At 41.1% G+C, this 26,868-nt stretch overlaps 6 protein-coding genes across 7 annotated transcripts; 2 read left to right on the top strand and 4 right to left on the bottom strand.

Moving 5' to 3' along the window:
- The first annotated feature begins 373 nt into the window (after positions 1 to 373).
- Positions 374 to 5,767, top strand: atad3 (ATPase family AAA domain containing 3). Its single transcript, XM_035661404.1, has 16 exons — positions 374 to 681; positions 1,156 to 1,232; positions 1,711 to 1,812; positions 1,943 to 2,002; positions 2,083 to 2,152; positions 2,243 to 2,408; positions 2,610 to 2,679; positions 3,042 to 3,197; positions 3,282 to 3,338; positions 3,440 to 3,565; positions 3,658 to 3,782; positions 3,882 to 3,933; positions 4,060 to 4,130; positions 4,253 to 4,420; positions 4,804 to 4,912; positions 4,996 to 5,767. The coding sequence occupies exons 1-16, from the start codon at positions 489 to 491 to the stop codon at positions 5,458 to 5,460; spliced, it is 2,067 nt and encodes a 688-aa protein (XP_035517297.1). The 5' UTR covers positions 374 to 488; the 3' UTR covers positions 5,461 to 5,767.
- Positions 5,768 to 7,147: 1,380 nt separating this feature from the next.
- On the bottom strand, positions 7,148 to 9,964 carry LOC118327917 (THAP domain-containing protein 6-like). Its single transcript, XM_035661448.1, has 5 exons — positions 9,867 to 9,964; positions 8,751 to 8,943; positions 8,499 to 8,666; positions 8,182 to 8,386; positions 7,148 to 7,910 (listed from the first exon to the last, which is right to left on the bottom strand). The coding sequence occupies exons 1-5, from the start codon at positions 9,944 to 9,946 to the stop codon at positions 7,897 to 7,899; spliced, it is 660 nt and encodes a 219-aa protein (XP_035517341.1). The 5' UTR covers positions 9,947 to 9,964; the 3' UTR covers positions 7,148 to 7,896.
- Positions 9,965 to 10,963: 999 nt separating this feature from the next.
- Positions 10,964 to 13,929, bottom strand: LOC118327928 (transmembrane protein 240-like). Of its 2 annotated transcripts, none has more exons than XM_035661461.1 (4): positions 13,642 to 13,929; positions 13,428 to 13,528; positions 12,391 to 12,599; positions 10,964 to 11,131 (listed from the first exon to the last, which is right to left on the bottom strand). In XM_035661461.1, exons 2-4 carry the CDS (start codon positions 13,511 to 13,513, stop codon positions 11,043 to 11,045), a joined length of 384 nt encoding a protein of 127 aa, XP_035517354.1. In that variant the 5' UTR covers positions 13,514 to 13,528; positions 13,642 to 13,929; the 3' UTR covers positions 10,964 to 11,042. The 2 variants fall into 2 exon arrangements, with proteins under 2 accessions (XP_035517354.1, XP_035517353.1); XM_035661460.1 differs by having other exon boundaries at positions 13,428 to 13,531; positions 13,642 to 13,926.
- Positions 13,930 to 14,542: 613 nt separating this feature from the next.
- ssu72 (SSU72 homolog, RNA polymerase II CTD phosphatase) lies at positions 14,543 to 19,723 on the bottom strand. The gene is made up of 5 exons (XM_035661452.1): positions 19,426 to 19,723; positions 18,320 to 18,463; positions 16,336 to 16,475; positions 16,024 to 16,142; positions 14,543 to 15,701 (listed from the first exon to the last, which is right to left on the bottom strand). The coding sequence occupies exons 1-5, from the start codon at positions 19,503 to 19,505 to the stop codon at positions 15,600 to 15,602; spliced, it is 585 nt and encodes a 194-aa protein (XP_035517345.1). The 5' UTR covers positions 19,506 to 19,723; the 3' UTR covers positions 14,543 to 15,599.
- Positions 19,724 to 20,658: 935 nt separating this feature from the next.
- fndc10 (fibronectin type III domain containing 10) lies at positions 20,659 to 23,035 on the bottom strand. The gene is made up of 2 exons (XM_035661427.1): positions 22,900 to 23,035; positions 20,659 to 22,739 (listed from the first exon to the last, which is right to left on the bottom strand). Exon 2 carries the CDS (start codon positions 22,572 to 22,574, stop codon positions 21,519 to 21,521), a length of 1,056 nt encoding a protein of 351 aa, XP_035517320.1. The 5' UTR covers positions 22,575 to 22,739; positions 22,900 to 23,035; the 3' UTR covers positions 20,659 to 21,518.
- A 1,869-nt stretch (positions 23,036 to 24,904) lies between these two features.
- On the top strand, positions 24,905 to 26,101 carry LOC118327903 (olfactory receptor class A-like protein 4). Its single transcript, XM_035661426.1, has 2 exons — positions 24,905 to 24,991; positions 25,079 to 26,101. The coding sequence occupies exons 1-2, from the start codon at positions 24,905 to 24,907 to the stop codon at positions 26,099 to 26,101; spliced, it is 1,110 nt and encodes a 369-aa protein (XP_035517319.1).
- The last annotated feature ends 767 nt before the right edge of the window (positions 26,102 to 26,868 follow it).

Here is a 26,868-nt window from a genome sequence, read left to right as displayed (position 1 = left end):
TTGTAGCTTTCATGTCGACTGCTTTGTCTCTATAAATGCACAGTATCACAACATGAATGAATGAAATCAAACAGTGGTATTTGACGCAGGTTTGTAGTCTAAGCGTTCCTCCAGCCTTTCCTTTCACACAGAGGACAGATCACAGCAACCCAACCTTTGACTTACAAAACCAGACACAGCCTGATGCAACCGAAGAGTTCTTGTGAACTCTATGCATTTTGGCCCTCTGCGGCCACCGTATCGATTTTGGGTGGGACTACACGAATGACCTCTACCGAAGACAGCTGCAGGGACAGCCAATGAGCAGAAGAAGTACTTTTTATCCGCCAATCCTCGTTACTCTTATTCAGGCTCTCTGTTGCGCATGCGCAGAACATTGCGGCGTGACACGCGTGTGGAGGAAGTGCAGTGACAAGTCTGTAGCAGCTGCTGCCTCTGTCACTCCTCACGGAACCGGCCAAACTCTACTTTATCCGCACTCGTCCAACATGTCGTGGCTGTTCGGCCTGAACAAGGGGCAGCCTGAAGGCCCTCCCGGTCTCCCGGTTCAGCCTCCACCGCCGCCGCCGCCGGCCGGAGGCTCCAGCGGCGGCGGAGATAAACCCAAGGACAAATGGAGCAACTTCGATCCCACCGGGCTGGAGCGGGCTGCTCAGGCGGCCAAGGACCTCGACAAGTCCCGTAAGTGCGGAGCGGAGGTTTATGACAGAGTAGCAACATGACTGAAGTGACACACCGAGAGTCCGCATGCGGATCCAGCTCCTCTCTGCTCCATGGTGCGGGTCGCTGCAGTGATACAGCAGCTCCATAAGGCCCACACTCACAGCCAGGATCTGTACATGTGATAGTATGATAATATCATGTGATCTTTGAGGTATTGTTGCTTTTAAGAGAGCAACGCTGCTCTGCTCCCTCTTTCATTCAAACTAGTAGACTGGGTTCAAAGGTCATCACCTTGAGCTTTGGGTTGCAACACCCAAAGCTCACCCGTGCCACACACATGCAGCGGCTCATCAGTGGTTTCTATCTTGTTCTGTGCTCGTGATTTCATCTACCGCTGTGTTTTAAAGTGAGTGGAGGAATGTGGAGACCTGTCAGACCAACAGGTGACATTGCTTTCTGAAACCTTTCGTCTGTTTCTCTCTCCTCATCCAGGACATGCCAAAGAAGCTCTGGACTTGGCTCGAATGCACGAGCAGACCACTCAGATGGAGCATCAGAGCAAAGTGAAGGTACAGTGGAAAACACACATAATGGACTCCCGCTTCTCTCTTCATCTGCTGCAGCAGGTTCATTTTGCTGGCGCTAGTTTACATCAGCTAAAGAATATGTTAATATTTATATAGTTATTAGTTATGTTAATAATCATGTGACGCTTAATGATGCTGAGTGGATAACAGTTTATAATGCAAGAGTTGAACATTGTAGAGAAATGCATTATATAATTCTTTTTATATAATTAAGTATTCATTTGGTTGAGCAGGTGCAGAATTACATTTCTAGGTTGTCACGTATAAATAAAATGTTAATTTCCATCTCCACTTCAGATCTGTCAGTTTGTCACATATTACTACCTCTACTGTAGCCCCTTGTGTTTCTACTTCAGTACCTTTTTGAGGACTCATACAGTTGCAGTGGATTTAAATGTCCACCAATGTGTTGCTTGGGTGTGACAGACTTTAAGCATCCTTCTCTGTGTCCCTGTAACAGGAGTACGAAGCAGCACTTGAGCAGCTGAAAGGCGACCAGATGCGAATCCAGGGTGAAGAGAGGAGGAAAACTCTGAATGAGGAGACCAAGCAGCATCAAGCGGTGAGAACAGAAAAGCTTTGTCCTTCTCTTTTAGTATTTTAAAGTTTAAAAAAAACAAGTACATTGCAGCTGTGAAGTAGATTCATTTGAATTGTATGGTTACAGTTGGTGGCTTTCTGTCCCATTACAGAGAGCTCAGTATCAAGATAAACTGGCCAGACAGCGATATGAGGACCAACTACGGCAACAGGTGAGGTCATCTCCTACATCTTTAGTTTATAAGTCTTTAAAATGAGCTTTTTTACCAAAAAAAAAAAAATTTCTCCACAGCAAGCCCTGAATGAGGAGAACCTTCGCAAACAGGAGGAGTCTGTCCAGAAACAGGAGTCCATGAGGAAAGGTATACCCTCACCGGTGTGACACTAATGACGGGATTGTGTAGAAGCTTGTTGAGCGGCGCTTTTATATACTTGTGTTACGGTTTTTATAGCGACGATAGAGCACGAGATGGAGCTGAGGCACAAGAACGAGCTTCTGCGTATCGAGGCCGAGTCTAAAGCGCGAGCCCGCGTGGAGAGGGAGAACGCTGATATAATCCGCGAGCAGATCCGTCTGAAGGCTGCAGAACACAGACAAACTGTCCTGGAGTCCATAAAGTAAGATTTAACACTGTAGTTCTAATGATGGTGAGGATTTAAATGAATTGTATTAATGGTTCTTGGTGTCCTGAATCATGCAAGTTGAACATCAGTATATATATAATGGGAATGGGCAGTTTTATTTGTCCAGTAATCAGCAGTTGTATCCTGTAAACACCCTAAAGGCAGTCTTGACCGTTAACTGATATTTGCTTTTAGGACTGCAGGTACTGTGTTTGGAGAAGGATTCAGGGCCTTTGTGTCAGACTGGGACAAAGTCACAGCCACGGTGAGACACGTGTTTTCATCCACAATCAGTTCAGTGAATGATTTATACTAAAAATACACAATAAAAGCTGAATTTCACTGACTGGGAAGATTGACTGGGTAAAATCTCCTCTACAAAATAAAGGTTAGTTAGGTATAAAAGTGCCAACAAATCACATCTGATATACAGATTAAGCCTGTCTATTTATAAAGATCCTTCCATTAATAATGCTGTTAAATACAAGTAACAACATAACAAGGACAGGACAGTAAAACTTACAGTAAACCTCATTCTAAGTTTCACGTAGCTCACACAACAAAGTCTGTCCTCCTCTGGAGTGGCGTTGAACCTACGTTAATGTTGTGTAACTGTTCCATCATCAGGTGGCAGGTCTGACCCTTTTAGCTGTGGGAGTTTATTCGGCCCGAAATGCAACAGCGGTGGCGGGACGATACATCGAGGCCAGGCTCGGGAAGCCGTCACTGGTGCGGGAAACGTCTCGATTCACTGTGGGAGAGGCCATCAAGCATCCAGTCAAGGTAGCTAATTAGCAATTGATCCTTCGCTCATTTAATTAACTGAAGATTATAATATGCTAATTAAACTTTATCTTAACTATTCAGACGGCCAAACGTCTGAAGAGCAAACCTCAGGATGCCCTGGAGGGAGTTGTTCTCAGTGTAAGTGGACATCAAAGGTTCAGACTACAATGGTATAATCATTACATCCTTTTGTAAAGTTTTGCAACCACTTGATATGAATGCATTTCTATATCTCTTAGCCTTCCCTGGAAGAGCGTGTGCGCGACATCGCCATAGCAACAAGAAACACGAGGCAGAACAACGGCCTGTACAGGAACATCCTCATGTACGGCCCTCCAGGCACGGGCAAAACTCTGTTTGCTAAGGTATACCCGAGGACTGAATGACGTGAACATTTACATGTGTGGAAACTGACACTGTGTCTGACTGGCTTTTCTTTTCTTTTTGTACCGAGCAGAAGCTGGCAGTGCATTCTGGGATGGACTACGCGATTATGACTGGTGGTGATGTGGCACCAATGGGTCGCGATGGTGTGACAGCCATGCACAAAGTGTTTGACTGGGCTGGCACAAGTCGACGCGGGTAAGGCTACTTCATATTATATTACTGTCATTATATACTGTCCACTCCAGATTTATTATCAACAGATGGAGGCTTTCATGTGTTTTTATCACATTACAGACTTCTGCTTTTTGTTGATGAAGCTGATGCATTCCTTCGCAAGAGATCCACTGTAAGTCTGCATATATTTTATTCCGCAGAAACCTGACATGTTTTTGTTACAAAATATATTTTCTTACCCTTTTAATTCTCCTGGTCTTTAACTAATATCAAATCTTTATTTTTATTTTTTTTATAGGAGAAGATCAGTGAAGATCTCAGAGCTACTTTGAATGCATTCTTGTATCGCACTGGAGAGCAGAGCAACAAGTAAACTATATTTATATTTGGGCTTTAACGTTAAATGTGTTGTTCTCTTCACTTCCTTTTGCCTTGCCGATAACGAGTTCCCAGCACGTTTCTAACCTGCTTGATTTCCCCCCCCCCTGCAGGTTCATGCTGGTGTTGGCCAGTAACCAACCAGAGCAGTTTGACTGGGCCATAAACGACCGTATAGATGAAATAGTGAATTTTGCTCTGCCGGGTCCTGAGGAGAGGGAGAGGCTGGTGCGGTTGTACTTCGACAAATATGTGCTGGAGCCCGCCACAGGAGGGAGGCAGTGAGTACAATCCCCACACAACAACACAGCTGTTAAAATAGCCACTGCACACCAGGAGGGCATCGTGAAACAAGTTATTTTGTAGTAATTAGGCTCAGTCCACCATGTCTGCTCGCTCACTGATCACATAGAGGTATTAATTCTGACTGATTTTGAGTCGTATATTATTCGATAAAGTGATCCTTGGCTAACGGGCTGTGTAGAAGAAGTACAGCCATGCTGAGGCAGCAATTACAGAGAGATCATATGTGTGAATGGGGCTGAAAGGTGACAATGAACTGGGCTCCAAAAACACAACAAAGTCAGACAGAAATTACATTCCTGACCAACAAAATAGTGGAGAAATAACTTATTTTGCCCCCCTCTAATCTGTGTTTGTGCAGGAGGATGAAGCTGGCACAGTTTGACTACGGTAAAAAGTGCTCTGAGATAGCGAAGCGGACAGACGGCATGTCAGGAAGAGAGATCTCTAAGCTGGGTGTGGCCTGGCAGGTAAGTTTCCCGTAATCATTGTCGATTAACGCTACGAGATTTTAATTTTTGTGGACTTCATGTTGTCTCGTGTTGTCTCGCAGGCGGCAGCATATTCCTCTGAAGATGGCGTCCTGACGGAGGCTATGATTGACGCTCGTGTTGATGACGCCGTCAAGCAGCACATTCAGAAGATGGACTGGCTGCATGGAGAGGAGGAGGCTCAGACCAAGACCCTCACACCTCCCCCAGTTGGGGCAGGCGGTCTAGGCAAAATGGGCTTTAATCTGCCCCTCAGTGAGGTACCTAAGGCCGAGGAGGTGATTGCACCGGTCCTTGAGACAAATACGAAACTAGAAGGTACACTACCTCCTTCAGACATCGACCAATCAGGAGAAGGCATAAGTGCCACACCAACTGGACAGCACTGTGAAGATGCTGTTAAAGCAGAAGCTGCAACAACAGCAGAGAGTTTAGTCGAACCTACTGCCTCCACTGACATTGAGGGCAAGGTGGAAAAGGAAGACAAAAGTGGATCTTCTCCTCCAAAGGATGGAACTCCAGTTTGAGCAATAGATTTCAGTGGGACAGCCTGGATTATGAGGAGTAGTGTCCTGCCATTTCAACTAGTCTGTCAGGTTATGTCCAAGAGTCTGTTGGACCGTCTGCGACAGAAGATGAGTTCAGCAGGTTGGAGGTGATAGTCGATAAACAAAACACAAATGAGCGAAAGGCTTTCATTCTAATATTATATAATGTATAGCTCGTAAAAGTGTACTTTGAATGCAAACCAGACTGTCTGTAATAACAATATATAAATGTTGTGCACTGTGGAGTGTCTGTTGAAATGATTAAATGGATCTGTTTTTTATAAACAGTAAAAGTTCTGCTGCTTCTTAACAACCTGTTGGGGTATTGTCGCTATATGATATTACATTACCCTTTAGCTTGGATTACAGTTAAAACACAAGGATACATTCACACTGAAAGCCTTAGCTCTCAATTCAGATTTTTTTGTTGGGTTGTTCACATTATTTTTTTTAATATATCAGATTCCAGTGTGAACAGGTCACATGGTGCATGATGAATCTCAATCAAGGGCGAGGTAAAAGTCACATGCATTCTGATATGAAAATGAGACCTGTATCTGATTTAGACGATGTATGAAAGTGGCCAGAATTAGAATTTTAAAAAATCAGACTCATGTGATATCTGCTGTTCACACTGTAAGGGAAAAAAACAGATCTGAGTCACATGAGCAGATTTGGGTTACTTTGACATGCAGCGGAAAAGGTAGTTGAGTTAAAAGGTCTTTCAGAAAGCTACATTTTGAACAATGAGTGGCAAAACATAATGTCCAACTCAAACTCTTTATCAAATGCTGATGCGCTGTTTGGAGAGACCTGACCTTGCAATGACATTGTCAAGCATTATAAATGTATACAGTATATGGTTTTAGCAACACGGTACATAATGGCAGAGGAGCGAGCAGAGAGGGGCGGTTATGATTGGATGAGGCAGCCACGGCGTCCTATAGGATTACACGTGGGATTTCAATATTTCACAGTAATGGCTGCAAGCTTCAGGAAGCTGCAAAGTCAAGGGCAAGAAGCTGTCCTTGGTTTGTAATAGGCCACATGATAAAACTCCCTGTCAGACATTATAGAACACCCTCATGTACTCTGATTTACAGGATCGCATAAATAACCAAACCATATGGTAAGCCCGAATCAGAAAGGGAAGGGCTATTTATGATGAAGGGGAACTATTCAACTCAGCTTGATTACCAAAAACATTCACTGAAAAGCAATGAATTAAAAGACGCCATACTCCTTTAATGACAGACCTGAATGTGATATGAACCTATGACGTGTGCTCACAACCCTGCAAAAAGATCACCTCACTTGAAAATGATCCTCTGTAGAGTTTACTCCTTCAAGGGAATCTCACTGATTTCTAACATCAAGGTCTGTTTACAGGTCTTGGGGAGTACTACTGCATGTTTCAAAAACTGGAATAAAGCCTTTTATAGCTCCAGAGGGAGCTGCACTGATTAACTGCCTCAAGTATACACACACGTAGATACTGCATTAGCCTCTGCTGCTCATTGCACTGATATATTTGACACATTCAAATCCATAATCCACAATTAAAATAACCTCACTGGCTGAATTTTCAACCAATTTTCCAGCAATTTGGTCCAGCAATGACACACATGTATTTATGATACTGAATATTTTATTCATAATCAAGACTTAATCTTTTTAAAAAAGACATCATTTGAACAAACATTTTAGTTAAAAGATCAAGTAAATTTCTGGAAGGCTTCACAATTCAATTTTATCACATTTAAAGTGAAATATTCATATTTTTCTCATTTACATTTTAAATTCACACATTATGTACAAAAACTATACATACAGTATATCAGCAAGAAGATAAAAAAATATTAAAAAACACTATTTTGAAGGAGGACCATCAGGCACATGGGAGCCTGGACGTCCTGATGTTGCATAAATGCCTGTTCATTATCACACACAGTACTTTATTTCTTTTTAAATTTATATTTTATTTGGAAAAGGCAGTATCATGACTCACACACAGTACTTTAACACCTTGCTCATGTAGTGCCTCTAAGGCCTGCTGCAGCAAAGCATTCTGAATGTCTGGTTTCAATGTCTGAATCAAAAAGGAAGCAAAAGGCGTCTTCCAGTGGCCTTGCAGTCCAACAACCACAAACACAAAACATTCACCGGCCACATCGCTCTCATCAACGCCATCTCCTGAGATCCACAAAGCCGGGTATTGTGTATGTGTGAGGGTCATCCTGAACTCACTCCTGATGTTCTGATATCCTCTATTCTGTTTGCAGAGTGTGAGGATGTGGGAGTGGAACCATCACTGGGTTTTTCTTTCAAGTACTTCTAGGTTTTAGAACCATGCAAACGAAGTGTTAAAGCAAATTCCCTCTGAGCAGGAGTGAAGGCGTGGTGCTGCTTGAAGAGTTAAACTGGATGATCTGAAAAGTTTGGAAAAACAAGCGATACATTAATGAAGATACCAGGACAAGATATGACATATTACAGAACAACCACTAGATTACGTGTCTGTAATTAACATATTTGGTTTGAAAGTAATGTTACAGCAAATTGAATGCTGGACACTAATTAATTAGAAAGTATTAAATGAAATGATGTAGATGGCTGCTCAATAAGGTTGATTTCTAAGAGAACTTATACATTTTACACATGCTTTATGTGTTATGGAAGGATCTGTGTAATTCAACCAACCCGAGTATAAGTCCAGCTCCTGCTGCAGTTCCGCTGTCGGCATATTTTTATGCTTTAAGTCCTTTAGTAGAGATTTCACTATCCTCTTGTGCCTCCTTTCCCGATCCTTGGCGTTTCTTAAGTCCCGTTGCAAGTCCTCCACCCTCTGCTGAGCCTCGGTTAACTTTCTTTTTATGTTAACTGGGTCAAGGGCATACTGATGATCCTGAAAAGTATTCATTTCAACTTAAAATGATTCTCCTCACTTTATAAATTACACTATAAAATAAGTCCAGCATTCTTCAAAAGGTGCTTAAAACAACAATACTTTCACTCACTGAGGTGGACTCCTCAGATTGACCCTCTGACAGCTGAACGTGACCATCTGGACTTTGCGCAGCAGCTTTTTGCGAGGTCCTGCTCGACCCGGGTTCACTGGGCACCTGGAGATTAATTTCTGCAGCAGCCTTTTGCGAGGTCCTGCTCGACCTGGGTTTACTGGGCACCTGGAAATAAAGAAAGGTCAGCAAGTACAATTTCAATTTATTTGTATTGATAAGTTTAACAGGCAATTTGCCAATGACACTAACCTTTCGAAGACGGTCAGAAAATATAAAAACTGATGGGATCACTCCTTCCTTTAAACGAGTTGTCTGTCCTGTCATGTCAAAGTCTTCTGTCTTGAAATGACAGCTGCAGATGACTGAGCGGTCATTTGGCTCAAAGTCTCTTCTCCTCAGTGCTGCTTTCCATGCCTTTCTTTTAACTTTATCTTTTGGGAACCTTGACACAAAACAACAACACATCCATCTGAAAAACACTATAAAACACTTTAAAGTATGTCTTTTAGGACGACGTTACACAATAACACATTAATATAGCATCTTATTGGTATTTTGACTTACTTTAATAAAACTGTTCATCTTACTAACAGGGCAGTCACTTTATAGATACATTTATTTATGACACAAGCTACTGTTTAAGTTTTCATACCAAAATATACATGTATATTATTTTTTCTTACTGCATTGAAAACTGTCTGCCATGATATAATTTGTTACTGAAAACTTCTAACAACAAACACTAAAGTTAAAAGGTTAATTACATTTCCGGCAGCCTTCAAAACAGTGCTTTTAATTACAGTCTTCACATTTTGCTATTTACATTTTAAGTCCCACATTAAACACAGAATATAGTTATATCCAGTGTATCAGCAGTGTAACGGTGACTTGGGGCTGCATGTTTATAGAGAGGTAAACAATACACAATTAACTCTGTGATGACTGACAAATATAAATATCAGTATCTTACTGATATATCACGTTAATAACAATGTTAACGGGGCACGGACTGTAATTATTATGAATCCGTATAACTTATATGGATTTGTAAACCGAGAGGCTTTCCTTTCTCAGTCGTACGTTCATATAAATAAAATAGTGTAGAATAACTTCAGCCCTGTGAAAGGTTATCCCCTGTTGTATTGTATTCTTGGTTCTGGCACTTCTCTGATGGGAACCTCCACCAGCAGCACAACACTGAGGCATTTTCTCCCACTACTGCTCATATTACACTGACCACCACCACCCCGCCGCAACATGGCGGCGACAGAGACGCGTCTGACACAACCGGGGAGTGATTTCACTTTATGCATCTTAAAATAATGTCACAGCAGTCACAGAGGCAACTGTACGCGGACTGCTCACCTGTGAAATGTTATCCCCTGCTCTTTGGTTCTGGCACTTCTCTGATGGGAACATCCAACGGCAGCGCAACAGTCGGGCATTTCTGCCAACGGACAACAACGGCGCTGCAATATGGCGACGGCGCCGACGCGTCTCACAAACCGGATGTGGTAGCTTCACATCCGGAACTGTTTAATGCTTTATTTACCTTTCTCTCTCTCCTTTATTCACAGGATAGTAATACAACAACATAAATAACAGTGTAAAGAAAAAATAGATAATAATCACAGAAACAAAACAAGCTTAAAAACAATTTGAATTGTAACATGAAAAAAAGATAAATAACACTCTAAAATAAAGAGAGAACAAATACAAATAAATAAAAAAGTAGACAATTTAAAAAAGCGAATGAGCAAACTTGCAACGATATTTCTCAAAATATTAAATATCTTTAAAAGCTCTAAAAAAACAAACAGAATCATCGAATTAAAGTTCAACATAAACATGATTTTGTTGGGAAGAAACGAAAGAAACCTGCCTTTGTGAATATGATGTTTGCCCAAAAGACACAGAAAGTCTCAATTTACATTTACCCATGGTATATATCTATTATTGTTTATTGCATCACAGTTTTACAATAATTTAAAAAAAACAAAACACATCTGAATCTAATGCAAGGAAGTTCATTTAAGATATGTATTTTACATATTGCAGCTGTTTTAATCTCATGTACTCATGATTTCTGTTATATTCTGCTGCACTGATTTTCTGTGAGTCCAACAGAAACCTATCACAGGAGTGCAATAGGTGGAGTGCACATTATTTTGAAGGCTTCTGCAAGGTCTGGCCCCATCTCTTGTCATTTATCTATTTTGATCACAAAATAGATAAATGACTAAGGACGTTCAAAAAATGCAAAAAATGACTAAGTTGGTTACATCATTATTATTTTTTATGTATTAATTTTTCAGATAGGGTGACCATAAAATCGCAACATCCCTGGTTTGAGTCCAGCCAGAGTCCTTTGTTGTCTAAATGGCCATAAAATAATGCGACTAAATAGTCGTATTTGGACTCTTTAGGTTATTGAACAGAACACAAAACACACACAGTAACTGTTGAATTGTATCCACACTTTTATCTCTGAGAGTCAAATGCTGCCGTTAACATTGTGGTACACATTGCGTCTCATGTGCATCATAATCCCCCCTGGAGTCCTCCGTGTGTTCTGGTCCTGGATGTAACTGGACCGCTGAATTTGGGTATCCGGGACCAGAAACCCACATCTGGAAAAGAAAGACAGGCAAACTGGGCTGGTGAAAGGGTCTTAAATGTGTGTTGTGTTTGTAAGTGTCTGTAAGGAAGAGGGGTACGGTCATTTTGTGGCATTAAACAGGAGGAAGTGAAACATCTGAATAGTAAGAGGAAGGAAAAGAAGGAAAAACTTTTCTTAAGACTCTATTCTGTAATTGATGACTTAACACCGGATTGGGTGTGAAGCATTTACAGCCTGTGTTTGTCTTCTTTATCATTATTACACCCACATTTTTCAACATAGAACTCTTATTCACATGTTTCATACTTTAGAATAATAATAATCATCCTTTTCTGGCAGTTTTTCTCCATTCAAACAATTGGACAGAAAGTTAAAAAATAGAAAATATTTCATGCATTTTAAATTCTTATCTACTCATTCATATTTTCATCTAAAAAACTTGATTCAAACTTTCAAATGTTCCACATCTTCAAGACATTTTAGGTATTATTTAAACTTTAAATTAAAACCTTTCAAGATATTGATCTTTCTTTGAAGCGGTTACTGTGGAAGTCAAATAGAAAACCTTTCAAACCCACTTCAACCAGATTAAACTTCTCCCCACTCGTTCATATATTCACATAGAAACTGTATTCACACTTTCAAACAGGCACAACACTTAATTTCATATCTTTCATACTTTTTACAGTCATGCAGTTCAAAATGTATGTCATTTTCAGCCCTTCTGTGATTTTATATTATTGTTTTTAGGGCAGAATGTTCAGAACTAATGTTAGACACTAAAAATCTTAAAAATAAAACTTATTCTCATTCCCACAATTTTCCCTCCACATACAAAAGTTTTAAATCAAAACATCTGACATTTTTTGCCAGTCGCAGACATACTACAGAAACTAACTACAGAAGCAAACAGACAAACACTTTTATTATCTTCTAAGGGACAGGAGCACCATATTTTTAATATATGCTATATTTTGCATTATTCACCCCTTTCACACTTTTCCAAGTATTCAAACTCCTTTCTACACTTTGTCCACTCTTATCTTAAGTTTTGGGGGTTACGGTTATGTAAAACTATGTTGGTAACGTTCTCTTCTTTATGTGCTCCTTTAAATAATGAAAAAAAATATAATAAAACTTTCACTCACAAGAATGCTGAAGCTTAAATATATAAACGTACCATATATAGTATAATTACTGCGCGGGGCCTTTCCTGAACGCTCAGCTTTTCCCACATTCAAGTTTGATTTCAGCTGTCCTCTTACTCACCGTTCATTTGGTCCGTCCTCCAGATTTTGAATCCTGGAAACCAAACTCTATTCAGCCACAGCAAGACATAGCTGATGCAGATACCCAAGAACAGTCCAACTATCACGTCCGTCTTCTGCTGGGTCAAGATGTCACTTAAAAAATTGCTTTCTCTGGAAACCTCCATGGACTGGACCTCGTTATACGGAACGACATGATGGACTTGATGCCTGCAGCACACAGAGCAGCAGCCGGTGGTGAGAGAAGAGACAATCTGATCACACTGAAGACAATAAGGATGATAGCTGGTGACAAAATCTGATATCTTCACACCCCTGTTGGACAATACCAGTTTACTAAAATGCATTTGTATAATAGTCTTATAAGAAACACAGTTTGTGGTTTTTCTGTGAAAGTCAGAATTGTGTAATAATGCATTTTTTTTTTGCAGTTTTATTCAGATTATAGAGACTTTTTACATGTGTTTTATGGTGGAAGAATTATCTTGACCCATACTAACACATAGTCTTTCATCTTACCCAGGTTATCCCTTAGGAAATTGATCGGCAGAGGTGTTGAGCTACCCAGATCTTGACACATCTCGTCTCATAATGGAGTTAGTAAATGTAAGGCTAAACAAAACCCACAATAATTGATAACATGACAGCTTGAACTGAGTAAGTTCTCCTTCTACTCCTTCCCCCGGTGGTTAATGTTGTTTCCATTAAACGTTCACTATGATGTTATACCAGAGCTGGTCTTTATTTCAGAAGATGTAGCTCGCCTCTTCTATAAAACACTGAGTGAGACTGTATTAAAGCTGACAGCAGATAGCTGTCATTGCTGATATGTTGGTGCAGCTCTGAATAAAGGTTTACAATCACATTGCCACAGTGCATCACCAGCAGCTGACCTGTGTGACCTGCTGCACACACACCACCTTCAAGTCACAGTAAACCGAGAAGGGAAGCAGGTGTGGAGATCAGTCTGACTGGATACTCTGAGCTGAACATACCTACACAGGGTTTCAAGGTGAGATTCATATGTTTTTTTTTTACCTTCCACATGTGCAGGCGCAGACATGGTCCTCCCCTCGCACTAACTGTGAAATGAAGTAGTGGAAGCGATGAAAAAGCGCGTTCATGACCGGAAAACTCGTCTTCTGAAACAAAACAACACTTGAAGTAAGCTGAGACACTCACTGTAATATTTCCAAACACAACGGGACCGGAAAAACAGGTTTAAATCATGATTAAGTAGCGTAATTAGTACCTGATATGGATTTATTCCTTGACTGTCGGCGGGGTTTGACTCTCAGCTTACATATTAGCGCTCTCCAAGACAAAAGAGGGCTCCTGAGTCTCCCGGTATCTGTCCGTGCCTAACATCCGCTCGGTCCTGCCTTCTTCTGTCGGACGATAATGAGAACCAGTCGGTAAGTGATGTACCAGTGGGCTCCCCGGTCACCGGCAGTTTTAACAAACAACTGTTGTTTGTTTCATTACAACGACCGGAATAAGTTGTCATGGTAACTCTTAGTAACGGTAACGTTGGTCGTCACAATTCGAATTCCTTCTCATTTTAGTTGCATTTTTTTAAACTAACGGTCACCTAGGTAACGTTAGTTCGTCAAGGTGAGGTAATGCTTACTGTGAAGTAATCTAACGTTAGTTTATTAACGGTTACATGATAATACTTAGATAAGGTTATATTGCTTATTATATAAGCTTGCTAACTTTATTTATTTACGAGGTCCCCAACTACCTAACGGAAAGCTACATCTGGGCAGTGACGGATATATATATATGTATATACATAGTACATATATAAGTAATAATATATAGCTACATATAGTTATATAATATAATATACGTAGGCATATAACAGTATATAGGAATATATATACGCATGCGATATATATATATATACATATATATACATACATATACATATACATATATATAATATATACATATACATATATATATATACATATATATACATACATACACACACGTTAGATATAGGGTTAAATAGAGTAATTAGGACAGACTTCATTCTAAACCAATAACCTTTACTGGCAATGAGCTTCACCAGGTTTACAGCTTTATTTAACACACCTCAATCATAATGTACACAAGGTTTCTGTCAGTGAACCATGGAAGCTTAGGACAAGGTTTAAATACTTTATTCTTTACCCTGATTTTAACTTGTGTAAACATCTTAAGACAATCAACTTTGCTTGTCCTAAAATAGATCTGTAACATCTAAATCAAATGTGAGAGTAACCAGGTACTAATGTAACAATACCCAATTTCAATTTTACATTGGCTAATTCTCTTACATGAAACCATCGTAAACTAAATAATCACAGAGCAAATAAAGAGTCATAACATGTTTCTTAGAGATGTTTCTTTCTTTAGTGGATTCATATGTACATACAGAAAAATCAGGCACTCTGAGCTGAGCTCGCAGTTTGCAAATAATTACAATGCTTCAATTCTTTGACATTTACAAAAGAAAAGAAAAAAATACTATGCCCTGAAAAATAGCATATCCAAGTTTAAATATGAATCAACCCATTATATTGGAAACAGATTGGAGGAGATCCTCAGAGAGGACTAGGTTTGGTTATTCATTACTAGCTCACCCACTTTAACTTAATTCTAATCTACAACACATGGTCGCACAAAAACACGCGTTCAGTTCAAATAATTCTCCTCCACATTTACACTGTCCCAGATCAGGAATAAAAATCTGACATATATGCTTAAATGAATCACAAATATAATCTTGAAAAAAAGAAAAAAAAAGAAATCAGCATTAATATGCTGCACTGAACAAAATCAGAGGGACTTGTAAAGGAATTGTTGAATCAGGGGTGTGTGTTTGTGTTATGGCTCTCCCTGAGGAGACATGGTTGAGTGATTTCACTGGACTGGGATGGAGGGAGGACCTTGGCCTGACCTCGATCCGGGGAAATAAAGGCAGAGCGAGAGCAGCGAGTCCGTCCTCTGCATAGAGGAAAAACCCATCATCACCAATATGTCCAACAGCAGCCATTTGTTAGGTCCTGACCCAAAGCTCTGTGTGTGTCTGTGTGTAAGTGTAGGCACACAATGTGTATGTACTGTGTCGTAAATGACTGAGGAGTGTGCGCGCGCGTCCATATATTATTGTTTGACTGCTTGTGATCTGGGTCTGTGTTTATTGCAAATTTCTATTGTGTATCAGTAGAAACAGACGGTGTGAAGAAAAGGCCTGTTGCTCTTCTCCTCGAACTCTTGTAGGAGCTCATCGATTTCATTCTCCATGTCGTCAGTGTGCTGGATCTGCAGGGGTGGTGGAGGAAGCACATTAAACACAGCCTGTGCACACACACACAGCTCATTGTGTGACCTCAAGTGAATCTCTGTACACTATTAATCTATAGGTCACTTTATAGCATTGGGATCATTTTCATTAGGTGAACACTGAATCTCCACTCAAATATATTTAATGGTAAACTATATATACACACTTCAAAACCATTTTATTTATTGTTCAAGTATATAGGTAAACTGCATAATTAATTATAATTAAATTCAGTTGATTGTTGCTGCCCTCAGTTTGTCTGCACAACAGCAATTAAGAACCCTGGTAGGAGACACTCACACACTGACACAGCTCACAGATAAGGAAGGCGCCCAGCGTGGCTTCCTCGTGGTTATCCTGAATGTCTACATTGATGACGTGCACAGGCTGTAGAGTCTCCTGCTCTCTTGAATTCAGATCTGGGGAACAAAAGCACATGAAAGAGCCACACAGTCAGAGGTATAGAAAAAAGACTTGGTCTGCAACCAAATCATTGCAAGGTAGAAACTTGATTTATGTGTGCACACAAAAAGTATGAAAGCAGCCCCAAAAAGCTCTGAATGATCAACCATATCCCTTCAGTGATTAGACATTTCTTATGAGAAGCCTCACCCTCCAGCACTTGGTCATAGACTCTCTCTTCACAGGTGATGACCAGGTCAAACTTATCCTTGCAGTTTTGAAAGCGCTCCGGCTTTGATTTGATGCGCTTGTTGCGGTCCAGCATGTGCAGAATGCCGTTCTGTGTGTATCTGAAGAGTCGGGAGGTCAAGGAATACAGCAGGAGCGAGACAGATATTTCAAGGTAATACATCACACTATCAGAGACATGATGTCAAATCACCTGAACACTGAAAAATACCTGCCAACAACCAATAAGCCTGTGTGAAACCAAGATATTAATTTGTCTGAATGACAGTGTATAGCGTTTCCATTGTGGAGTGCACACTTGCATGGTGCCAGTCATTGTATTATACAAACTGTAGCACCCTCTAGTGGTGCCTGGGAAGCCTATCACTCAGTAGTGGTCTGTTGAAAAACAAAAGGTAAATGATCAGGGCAGTACTGTTAAAATGTTACATTTTTGACTGCGATTAATCCACAAGAGTTTTAATATAAATGTTATCAACGAGTTAAGGGCCACTTAAGGGCCACCTTGCAATACATTGTCAAATATATAAGTTTAAAAAGAGACCAACAACAATGGTAAATTGTCTTAGACTATATTTTTTAGAAATCCATGCAAGTTGCAAGAGTTTTATAAGAGGCAGCATGTACATCTTCTATTCATAATACATTGGAATTAACAGGGCAGCTACATTAGTTTGTAACACAGCACCTTTCATATGCAGGAATACAGAAATACAGATTTGACCTCTCAACCTACCGTGGGTTGGCAAAATTTACACCTGCAATACAGTAATATCATCAGCAATAGCACAATAGTAAGTAAAAATTTGGTGAAGCACATCTGTCCTACTTTTAAGATTTTCCCTGAAGAGGCCTATTTAACCAGAATAATTCAGTGACTTTTTTTTTTTTTTTTTAGACGTGGTGGAGGAATAGTCCTACATTAAGCCTAGTCTTTAATTTAACAATTAAATTATCTGAAAACAGATATATTACAGCAATAAAAGAAGCACAAGGGGGCAGATTAGACTATTAAATAACAGTGGAGACATGGATTATTTGAACTGAGAAGACCAGAAAGTACCACCAGCCAACACTTGACAGGGTCAATAACTGCAGTATTTATGAAATAAAAGTTATAGAAAGTTTTGTGTATGTGCAGTGGAGTATTTTGAGTTTGGAGGCTTGTGCATGTACAGTCTCACAAATAAGGAATAGCACAAGTGGTTGTAATTAATCTTTTGGCTGTCCTTGGGGCACTACAGTCAATATCTTTAATATCTATTCTATTCCTGGTTTAATGTAGGGAAAACTACCCTTGATTTTATTTAGTTTTATTTCTGTAAAATGCTGTTTTTTCCCCCCCAAGTTTAAGTGTTTATTACTGATGCATAAGCAATTCAGTTAGGAATTACAGCAATTAACTACAGGAGACAAGTGAGCCAGTTTAAGTTGAATACCAGAAGAAAAAAAAAAATATCCTGTCAAACTTGCAGGCGTTACTCACACTGCAAAAATATCTTGCAACAATGGGAGAAGATACATGGAATAGAGGGGAAACTGCACTAGCCAGAAACAACAGTGGTAACATGAAGACTTCCACACATACAGATGCTCAGCAATATAAGCTAGGGTCTTTAAAGTGAGTAAGGATTTAAATCTGATGGCCTCGGCAAAAACTTCACCAAATTGCACTTACTGTTTCACAGCTGTTGTATTGCACGGCATTTTTTCCCACCGCCCTATTTGATAGGTTTAATAACAAAAGCATTCATCTTTAACACATTTTAAAATCCCTGCATGTGATTTACCCATCGGTGCAGTTCCATCTGCTGTGCCGTTCAAACATCAAACTCCCACAAAGATTAAGATCTAAACAAGATACATGGACATGGGCTATGTTTACTTATCTGGCTTCCAGTATATAGAGTGTGTGTGTCTGTAAAAGTGTATGAGAATGGGATACAGTTCCTTGTCCTTGCGGACCAAGTCGTTGTACATCTGTACATAAGTTGTTTTGAAGTCATACACATTTGGCTTATCCGGGGCAGGACCGGGTAGCTTCACATGAGACCCCGTCCCAAATGAACGTACATCAAATCCACGTTTGCTGCAAAGACGAAAAGGACAAGACAGTAAATTACATACCATTTCACACATCACATACAAGCAGAATGCAATAACCAGTCTGTCCAAGTGCAAGGTACCCTGTGAAGTCAGCTTTTCACACCATCTCCTCACATACATCTGAACTGAATGTTTAATGTGGTTCTACTATATGTAAGAGGCTGAATTAAGACATCACTGCACACCGAGTGTAGGCCCATATCCGCTCGTCTCTCCACTGCTGCATCAGAATCAACCTAAAAACACATTACCTAAAAGAGCTTTTTTTTTTTTAATTTTAAAGGGGAATTTATTTTTATTAAAATTTCAGCTGACCAGAGATACAGGTGACTGTCACTGAGGCTATTGTTGGTCTGTAAATCCTTCTGTATTACACAGAGGTGAACAGCTTTCCAGTGAGAAAGAACAGCTACTAGGAAATGAGACCAAGTGAGAAATGTTTGGACAATTTCAAACCAGCACACACACACCCTTTAAAACCTAATAAATCAAAACACAAAATGTCTAAAAAAAGAAAATTAAAAAAATGGGGCAAAGCAGAGCCAGTAAAGCGCCCAGTGTTGCACCGCTGCAGTTCCTCCCTTCCGGAATATTCCCACAGGGGGGGCGCTCTTGTCAACATGTGTGGGGGAAAAACGACTTAAAAACATGGGCCGGTGTTTTGAAAAACACGAATGTGCTCGTAAGCAAAGCAAAAAATGTTGTGGGGGGTTTCCTTTTAGCAACCCCAACCCTGACACCTAATGTAAACCTATCGTTTCAAGTACGTCGTAGGCCCGGTGTAACACCCGGAGGAGCGGTGTCCATTGTTAACAGCGCCGAGGCCCGACGGACTGTCAGCCGCCGTGGCTCGCAACGGGCTCAGAAAACGTCTCGATACCGCACATATGTGGTTCACTCGGAGGTCGTGTCGCGGTTCTTCTCCTCCCGGCAGCCCATGTTTACCTGAGGATATTGTGCGCTTCCATACTGCGGTTCTGGTTGCTCGAGCACACAACCGCTACACGCAGCGGGTGGCTCGGCATCGCGACTCCGGCTGAAACTAACCGACACACGCTGTCAGAAACTAATGGAGGTAGTTAGTTTGATCCCTGCGGGGGGAGATCAACAAGACGAGACCCCTATGGTACGCTAAATAACAACACGTTTCGTGTACAAATACTGTGCGAGTAGCTCGTCCTCTTTTGAAGCAGGAAGTTAAAATGGCGGAGCCCCTGGTTGAATACGGCTTTATGGAGTGATGTCATTTGTGGGCGGAGTCTCCTCCTCGTCATGCAGCGGCGTAGACGTGACGTCAATAAACTAACATGCAGTGAAATATATTATAGTTATATTTCTCCTTGAAAGACATACTTGTACTACAGTAACTGGCCACGGGAACACCCAGGGCATTTTCCCCAAAAGCTGATCTGGTGACACGAGTAAATGCAGACAAAATACAAAACAATAACAACAAAAACAATTAGACATAAGCAGACATACTGTGTACGCTACATGTGGGACATATTTGATTATACACCTTTTCCTTTCATTTGTGTTGAGTATCAATATTCTTTCTTGTGTGAACTAGTTAGTATCCTCTCCCTATATATAACCTCTGCCTCCGTGTTTTTGTTGAGGCTCTATACCTGCATTAATATAGATGTTACTGCGTCTGTAACATGTAGGATAATGGCAGAAATGTTGTTTTACTATGTCATAGTGTGCTTTACGATGGAGTCTCTCTACTACACATATGTACTGGTTCATCTGATCTGTAATAGTTGATTTATGTGATGAGGCATACTCTGACAGGATTGTATTAACCATCAGAGATATTTCTATAGAGTTTACACTGTGGGAACTCTGCCTAACTTTGCAATTTTAGCCAATGTTGCAAATTAATTAATTAACTTTTTGGCAATATTTGTTTTTTTTTTGTTCCATCAATGTGATAAACCACTTTTTTTTGCCAGGAATTTAATGTACTTAATTTGCCAAAAAGATTTGCATTTCTGTCAATATCTCAATATCAGAATAATTTTTATTGGCCGAGTATATGTACACATCGACAGGAATTTGACTGTCTGAAGTTGCATGTACCATGATAGAGGATTCATATCACCTACTCCTGATCTGATTATAGTTTAGGATAAATGTATATCCAGTGTAACATCCAGGAAGACATAAACAAGAAAAAACCTTAATAATGGGATCAAGCCCCTTTTTATTTTTCTGTTTTGTGATCGAACTGCATCAGACACCCAGCAAGAGTTTGTTTTTATACAAATATTTTGAATTCATGTCTGTTGTTGATAAATTGTCCTTGGATGTGAAAACTCAGACATGCACACACTCTCACACAAGGGGAAAAATAAGGACAGCTGTAAAGTATTACAAATGACCTCATGGTACTTTATTCACTCACAGCGGGACATAAAGGCATTCTAACTCAAGATGTTTGGCACAGTATTTAGAGATTGTACACTAGATTGGATTGCCCTTCACAAAATGGTACAGATACATACAGCAGACCTTAAAGCAAAACTAGATGGTAGAATGATTTAGTCAAGTGAAAAAATTGAATTAAGTAAAGTTTCATTTTCCTGTGTCCCTAGCAAAAAGAGGACAAGTCTGGACATTTTCACAGGCTGCACATTTAGCAAAAACTGCTGTTTCCGATGTACTCAAAGCCATCTGATTAATTGTATTGCTGTATAAATGCTGCCTGCATACAGAGTGACAGACTCAATCACGGATAACCTTGAACATAAACATGACACAGTAAACTACTGTATAATAGTAAATCAGGTTATCAGTCCTTTTGGTTCAGTGCATCCTCGCAGAGGTTGACAAGGCATGTTATTTGCAAAGCCACAGTAGATTGTGCTTCAATTCAGTCATAACAGGATGTGTCTATCATATTATGTGGCTGATTTGAAAAATAATAATTATTGACAACAAGTGACTATGATTGTGAGATTAGACGTGGTCATCATGAATGTTAAATGTAGGCCATTGTTATTCATTTAGCAGTGCATCTTGGATTTAGTGTAGCATCAGTGATGCGAGTGAGAGCGGTAGGGGTATGTGTGCTGCGTCGTGGGGCTCATGATGTTTTCTGTGATATATGCCACCAGCAAGCAGATGATGACCAGCATCACGCAAATAGCTCCCCCCACCGTTGTCATGGCAATCACGATGTCCTGCATCCCAGAAGGCGGCAGGGTAAACTCAACACAGTCCCGCTGGTCTGCCGTCTGAGCTGGATCGGAGTGGGCCAGGGAGCGCAGGCAGATGCGGTACGGGATGTTCTCATGCAGCTCAGCGAGGAGAAAGTCCCTGCAGCCAGATCCAAGATGGACACCAGCACACTCAAACTGAGTGTAGCTTCCATTCCACCAGCAGCTCAATTCGTAGCCTCCCCGTCTGTGGCGTCGGCCACCGAAAACAGTGTTTGATCTCAGAGTTTCCTGTCTCGTTGAATTTGTCCCAGGATCCCCACTGCTCTTCTGACCAGCCGCAGTCTCTTTTGTCTTCACGTCTCGGCCGGCCATTGCGGATTCTCCCTCGTGGGTCCACTGTAACAGTACGCTGCCATTGATAAGAATATTTGCAACCAGATTCCCCAAAGACACCACTGTCCTGCAGTCTCCCTTGCGACACTTGTACCCAGGCAGTGTGTGTCGAAAACACAGCTGCCCCCCAATGCCTCCCTCAATCATTCGGTAGGCACACAGTGGTGACACCCCTTCCTCTGGGCTCCAGCTTGGTGCCCTGCCAGACCTTTCAGATATCACAGTAGAAAAATTGCCTCTGCTGGTGGTGTTGAAAGAGAGGCTATTCACTTGGCCTGTTATCTCTTTAAGCTTTGGTGATGGCCTACTTACGCGGCTGTGATTGCCATAGCTGGAACTGCCATTAGTCTGTTCTAGCTCGATTTGGGGCGACCCCAAACGATTCCTGCCTCTCACCTCTGATGGGGATGTTGTTGTTGTTGATGTTGATGATGCTGAGCTGCTGCGATGAGATCTGCTGGACCCATCTGTCTGGTGTAATGTGCAGAGCAGGAGTGCCGATAAGGCGAGCAGTGATGGTCGTGTTTGGCTTTTCATCTCACTTCCCTCTCGTCGAATTATTTTATCTCACAGTGGATCAGATGGGCGACGCTGCTCGGCGGGCTGGTGTCTGCCATAAGATCAGCTCTGCCACAGTGCACACAGACGAAATCCGTGTGAAACAGGAGAGCGCGTCCATGGGCGAGAGGAGCGGGTGTGCATCTGCGACAAAAATAACATTTAATCATGCGGCCATCCAGTCAGAAAGAAATCCGAGTTTGACCTTGCATAAGACAAGCGTGCAGGATGAAGTTAATAAAGCCTAATCGGTAATAAAAGATTCCGCCTCTTTTCAAGTAAGTGATTTGTATAAATCACTTACTTGTTTCGGTGGGACGTGAGGACCCGGCTATCGTGCCATCAGATTTGCTTTCTTCTTCCTGTCTGGTTTGACGTAAAGGGCTTTGATGCCCACTGTGTGAGAGTGCACGTGGAGGAGCGCGCGCCGCTAGGGAGCGTGGGTGCCGTGCACAAAATATTTGTAGTCATCTTCAGCAGTCGGTTTGTGAGTCACCATCCCACTCAGTGCTCCGGGTGTCTGTCAGTAACGGAGACAACAACCAGAGTCCTGACAGCACTGACGGAGGGAGCGTTTTAACCGACCTGCATCCCACCTGTGCTGCTCACCTGCACATCACCCACCTCCAGCACACATCAGATCAGAGCTGACGTTAGGTCTGCCAGTGCAAAACAACACCCACAGAAACTGTTTTAGTTTAACATTTATGGTAGGGTCTCAGAAAGCTACATGTATTTGAAATAAGATAAAGTGTTAATTCAGAATGAATCTTCTACAATCATAATTTTTTACTCATTGTTAAAATTAAATTTTAAAAAATGGTTCAAGTACAAAACAACACATACCAAAAATATGGGTAACTGAATGTTTAATATTGGTGCCATGTCGTTTTCTGATAATGACTACTGCAGATTTTCTTATGCTTTATATTAACTAGATTTGTCCTGGTGCTTTTAAATGCTGTTCAAATTCAGAAAACACAATTCAAATTGGCTGTTGGTAGTTACACCGTATGAACCAAATATTCCAGCTTTGGTCTCTTTTAGTATAATTTGACATTGGAGGCTGTGTCTGATGCTTCTCTCTCTTTTTGATGCATGGCGTTTAGCGATGCATCGCAGGAAGAGACACCCCACACAGAGAGATTGGCACTTATAAAACCTGTATTTACCGGCTGTCAGAGTTTACATATATATGAGCTGTATATTATGTGTTTGTTTTTGAAAATGGTAGAAATGGACAAGATGAAGAAATAGACCCTTTATTCTCTCATTTGTCCTCACAATGGTGGCATTTACTGCTATTGTAAAACAGAAAGTTGTTGCTGCTGATTTGTCCTGGGTTGAACTTATTTTAATAAATGTGCTGCTTATATAAAAAGGAGTGAGGATCCAACACATGAATATAATATAGTGATGTCAATCAATCCCTGCAGTTATTGTAAGGTTTATTTTTTTCACAGTTTTTGAATTTTGATTTAAATTCTTTTGTCATAGGCCGGTCCTTTAAATGAAGAGAAACGTCTCATTATTAAAAAAAATCTCAAGCACAATGGAAAACATTTATGACCAAGATGCATCATTGGCAATAGGCAGTGCCTATTTGAGATTATTCTAACCAATAATTGTCTCGTCCCAAGAGAGAAACTTGGCAACCCAGTAAACAATTAGTACCAAGGGAGTGTAATGGCTGACTAATAGGAACAATGCTGCATCAGCAGGACTGACTCAGCTCCACCTGTGCCTTAGAGGTCACATAGGATAATTGGTTAAATCCATCTGATCTGCAGTTGATGGTCTGATACTAGCTATTGTTATTTAGCTGTTGTTCGTTTTTTATAGTCAGGATAACTACTGACAAATATTCAAGCAGATCGCTGGTCCTTCACCACATCCATTTCCATAACGGAGTTAAGTGATGATTAGTGTGAATAATTTAATAGGAACAGGCTGTTATGTGCACAACAAAGTACAGTGACCCACACCTGTTGATGTGATCGCTCAGGTCAAAAGACAGCATAGCATTTGCAGGTGCTTGCTGATGCAGAAAGAAAACGTGGAAAATGCCTGCCGTTGCATGTACACTCAGCGCATCAACATATTAGGTGAAATTGACCCTGAGCCTGGTCAGCAGACATGAAACCCTTTTGTGTGACTAATCTATTTGTTTGTCTGTGTGGGCATATATAAAACACCATGAGGAGCATCTGCAGTGGTAGTAGTGCACGTGAAGCCTTGATGTTTGACTTTCGCACACATGCTCGTCTCAAAGAAAAAGCAAACGATGTCACCACACAGAGGATGATGCCATGTCAGAGGTCCTTACTGTAGATGCTATTTTGTTTGGGCTCTTGGTCTTTTCTGGCATCCTGGGAAACATCTTGGTCATCCATGTGGTGAGATAATATACAATTGTTTATTTGTTAATTGAGCTGAACGTTTTGGGTAGGATTGTTTTCAGTCTGTCTTATTTATGCTCTCAGGTGTTTCAGTCAGCTGTTGAGAGTCCGTCTCGGAGACTCTGCCCCTCTGACACCATTCTGGTGCACCTGTCACTGGCCAACCTGCTGACCTCACTTTTCCGCACGGTGCCCATCTTTGTGTCAGACCTGGGCTTGGATGTGTCTCTGTCGCCGGGCTGGTGCCGAATCTTCATGCTGCTGTGGGTGTGGTGGCGAGCTGTAGGCTGTTGGGTGACTCTAGTTCTTAGCCTCTTCCACTGCACTACCTTGAGGCGACAGCATGTGGCCTTTGGACCTCTCGCACAGCAGAGGGAGAGGCTGCGGGTTTTGGTCGTCCTGGGGCTGGTGTGGGGGGCAAACCTGGTCTTCTCAATTCCAGCTCTGGTATATACCACTCATGTTCACGGAAACACCACTGTGGAGCTGATGGTGATCAGTTGTACCACCAGGCCTTTGCTGGGCTGTATCTGGGAGTTCCCCTCCACCGAGCAGGGCTCAGCCTTTGCCTCCACCTCGCTGGCACTTAATGAGGTGTTACCACTGGTGCTGATGGTTTGCACCAACCTGGCCACGCTTCATGCTCTTGCAAAACATATTCGAGCTGTTACCTCAGGGGCAGAGTCAGGAGGAGCTCATGGGGAGCTGGACAAACATGTGTCCACTGAACGCAAAGCAGCTCATGTAATCATGTCGCTAGTGTCTCTCTTCGTGGTCTGCTGGGCGCTACAGGTTGCTGCGGTGACATACTACAACCATGACGGGGGACACCACGCTGAAGGGCTGCTGACTGTGGCCCACTTCTCTGCCTCGCTGTTTGTAGGCTTCAGTCCTATGGTAGTGGCCCTGGGACATGGCAAGCTGAGAAGGAGAATCATGAGTATGATACAGGGCTCGTGTAAGTTTCTTAAATGTCACAGTGAGGACACTGAAGAGGTGGGTGAATCTCCAAAAACTACAGGAAAGAAGGGAAAAGACACTGTTTTTATTGTTCAGAAAGGGAGCAAGGTCATAAAAGTGGAGGCGAAAGTTAAAGCAAACAAATGATGCAAAGTGTTGTTTCTAAAATACTGTCTTTGTTGTTTCTTTTCAGCTGAGATGTATTCTAATAAAAACTGTAGTTTTCTTTTGTTTGCGCTGTCAAGTTACCTTTATGTGTATAAGTTAGTCTTGAGTCTCAATAGGCTTTACAAACCTTATTATAGACTTTCCAGTGGCTCAATCACCATCTGATTTCTAATAGCTAAATAAAAACTATAAGGAAATCCTCTGAGAGGCAATTTAGCAACTCAGTCTGAGAAGTTTGCTATTAGGTCCGGTAGTATAAAGTTATCATAAGTTGTCCTTTTATGTTTAATAAATATATTAACAACATTGCCTCTGTTTTAACACAAAATTGTATTATAAGGATCTACAGATCAATAAGCCAGAAATGTGAGATTTAGTTTAAATATTATTTATTGTGTTACGTAGAATACATCACACCATCTATCAGCCCACATGTCTACATAAAGAATTAAATTCATTTGCTCTTGTAGCACAAATCCTTGTAACCTGAATTATGTTTTGACACTTAGCCTTTCAGTCCATCAGCCCAACTCCAGAAAGAGAGAAACATCATATATGCATACCTATAACAATGAACCTCCTTTAAATGTTTTTTGAGAGAAATTGCTGAAAAGTAGAGTTTATGATTAGCAGTACTGTGAGAGCTGCACCTCCAGAGCTTTAGCCGACTGTACTGTCTGTCAGTGAGAGAGCGCAGACTTCATGAAAGACCGCAGCCGTCGGTGGCCAACTGCCAGAACAGCAGG

This window comes from Morone saxatilis, unplaced genomic scaffold (genome assembly GCF_004916995.1).
Source record: "Morone saxatilis isolate NCDOM2014 unplaced genomic scaffold, NCSU_SB_2.0 Contig18, whole genome shotgun sequence".
Taxonomy (NCBI): domain Eukaryota; kingdom Metazoa; phylum Chordata; class Actinopteri; family Moronidae; genus Morone; species Morone saxatilis.
This window is presented reverse-complemented; position numbering and strand designations above follow the sequence as displayed.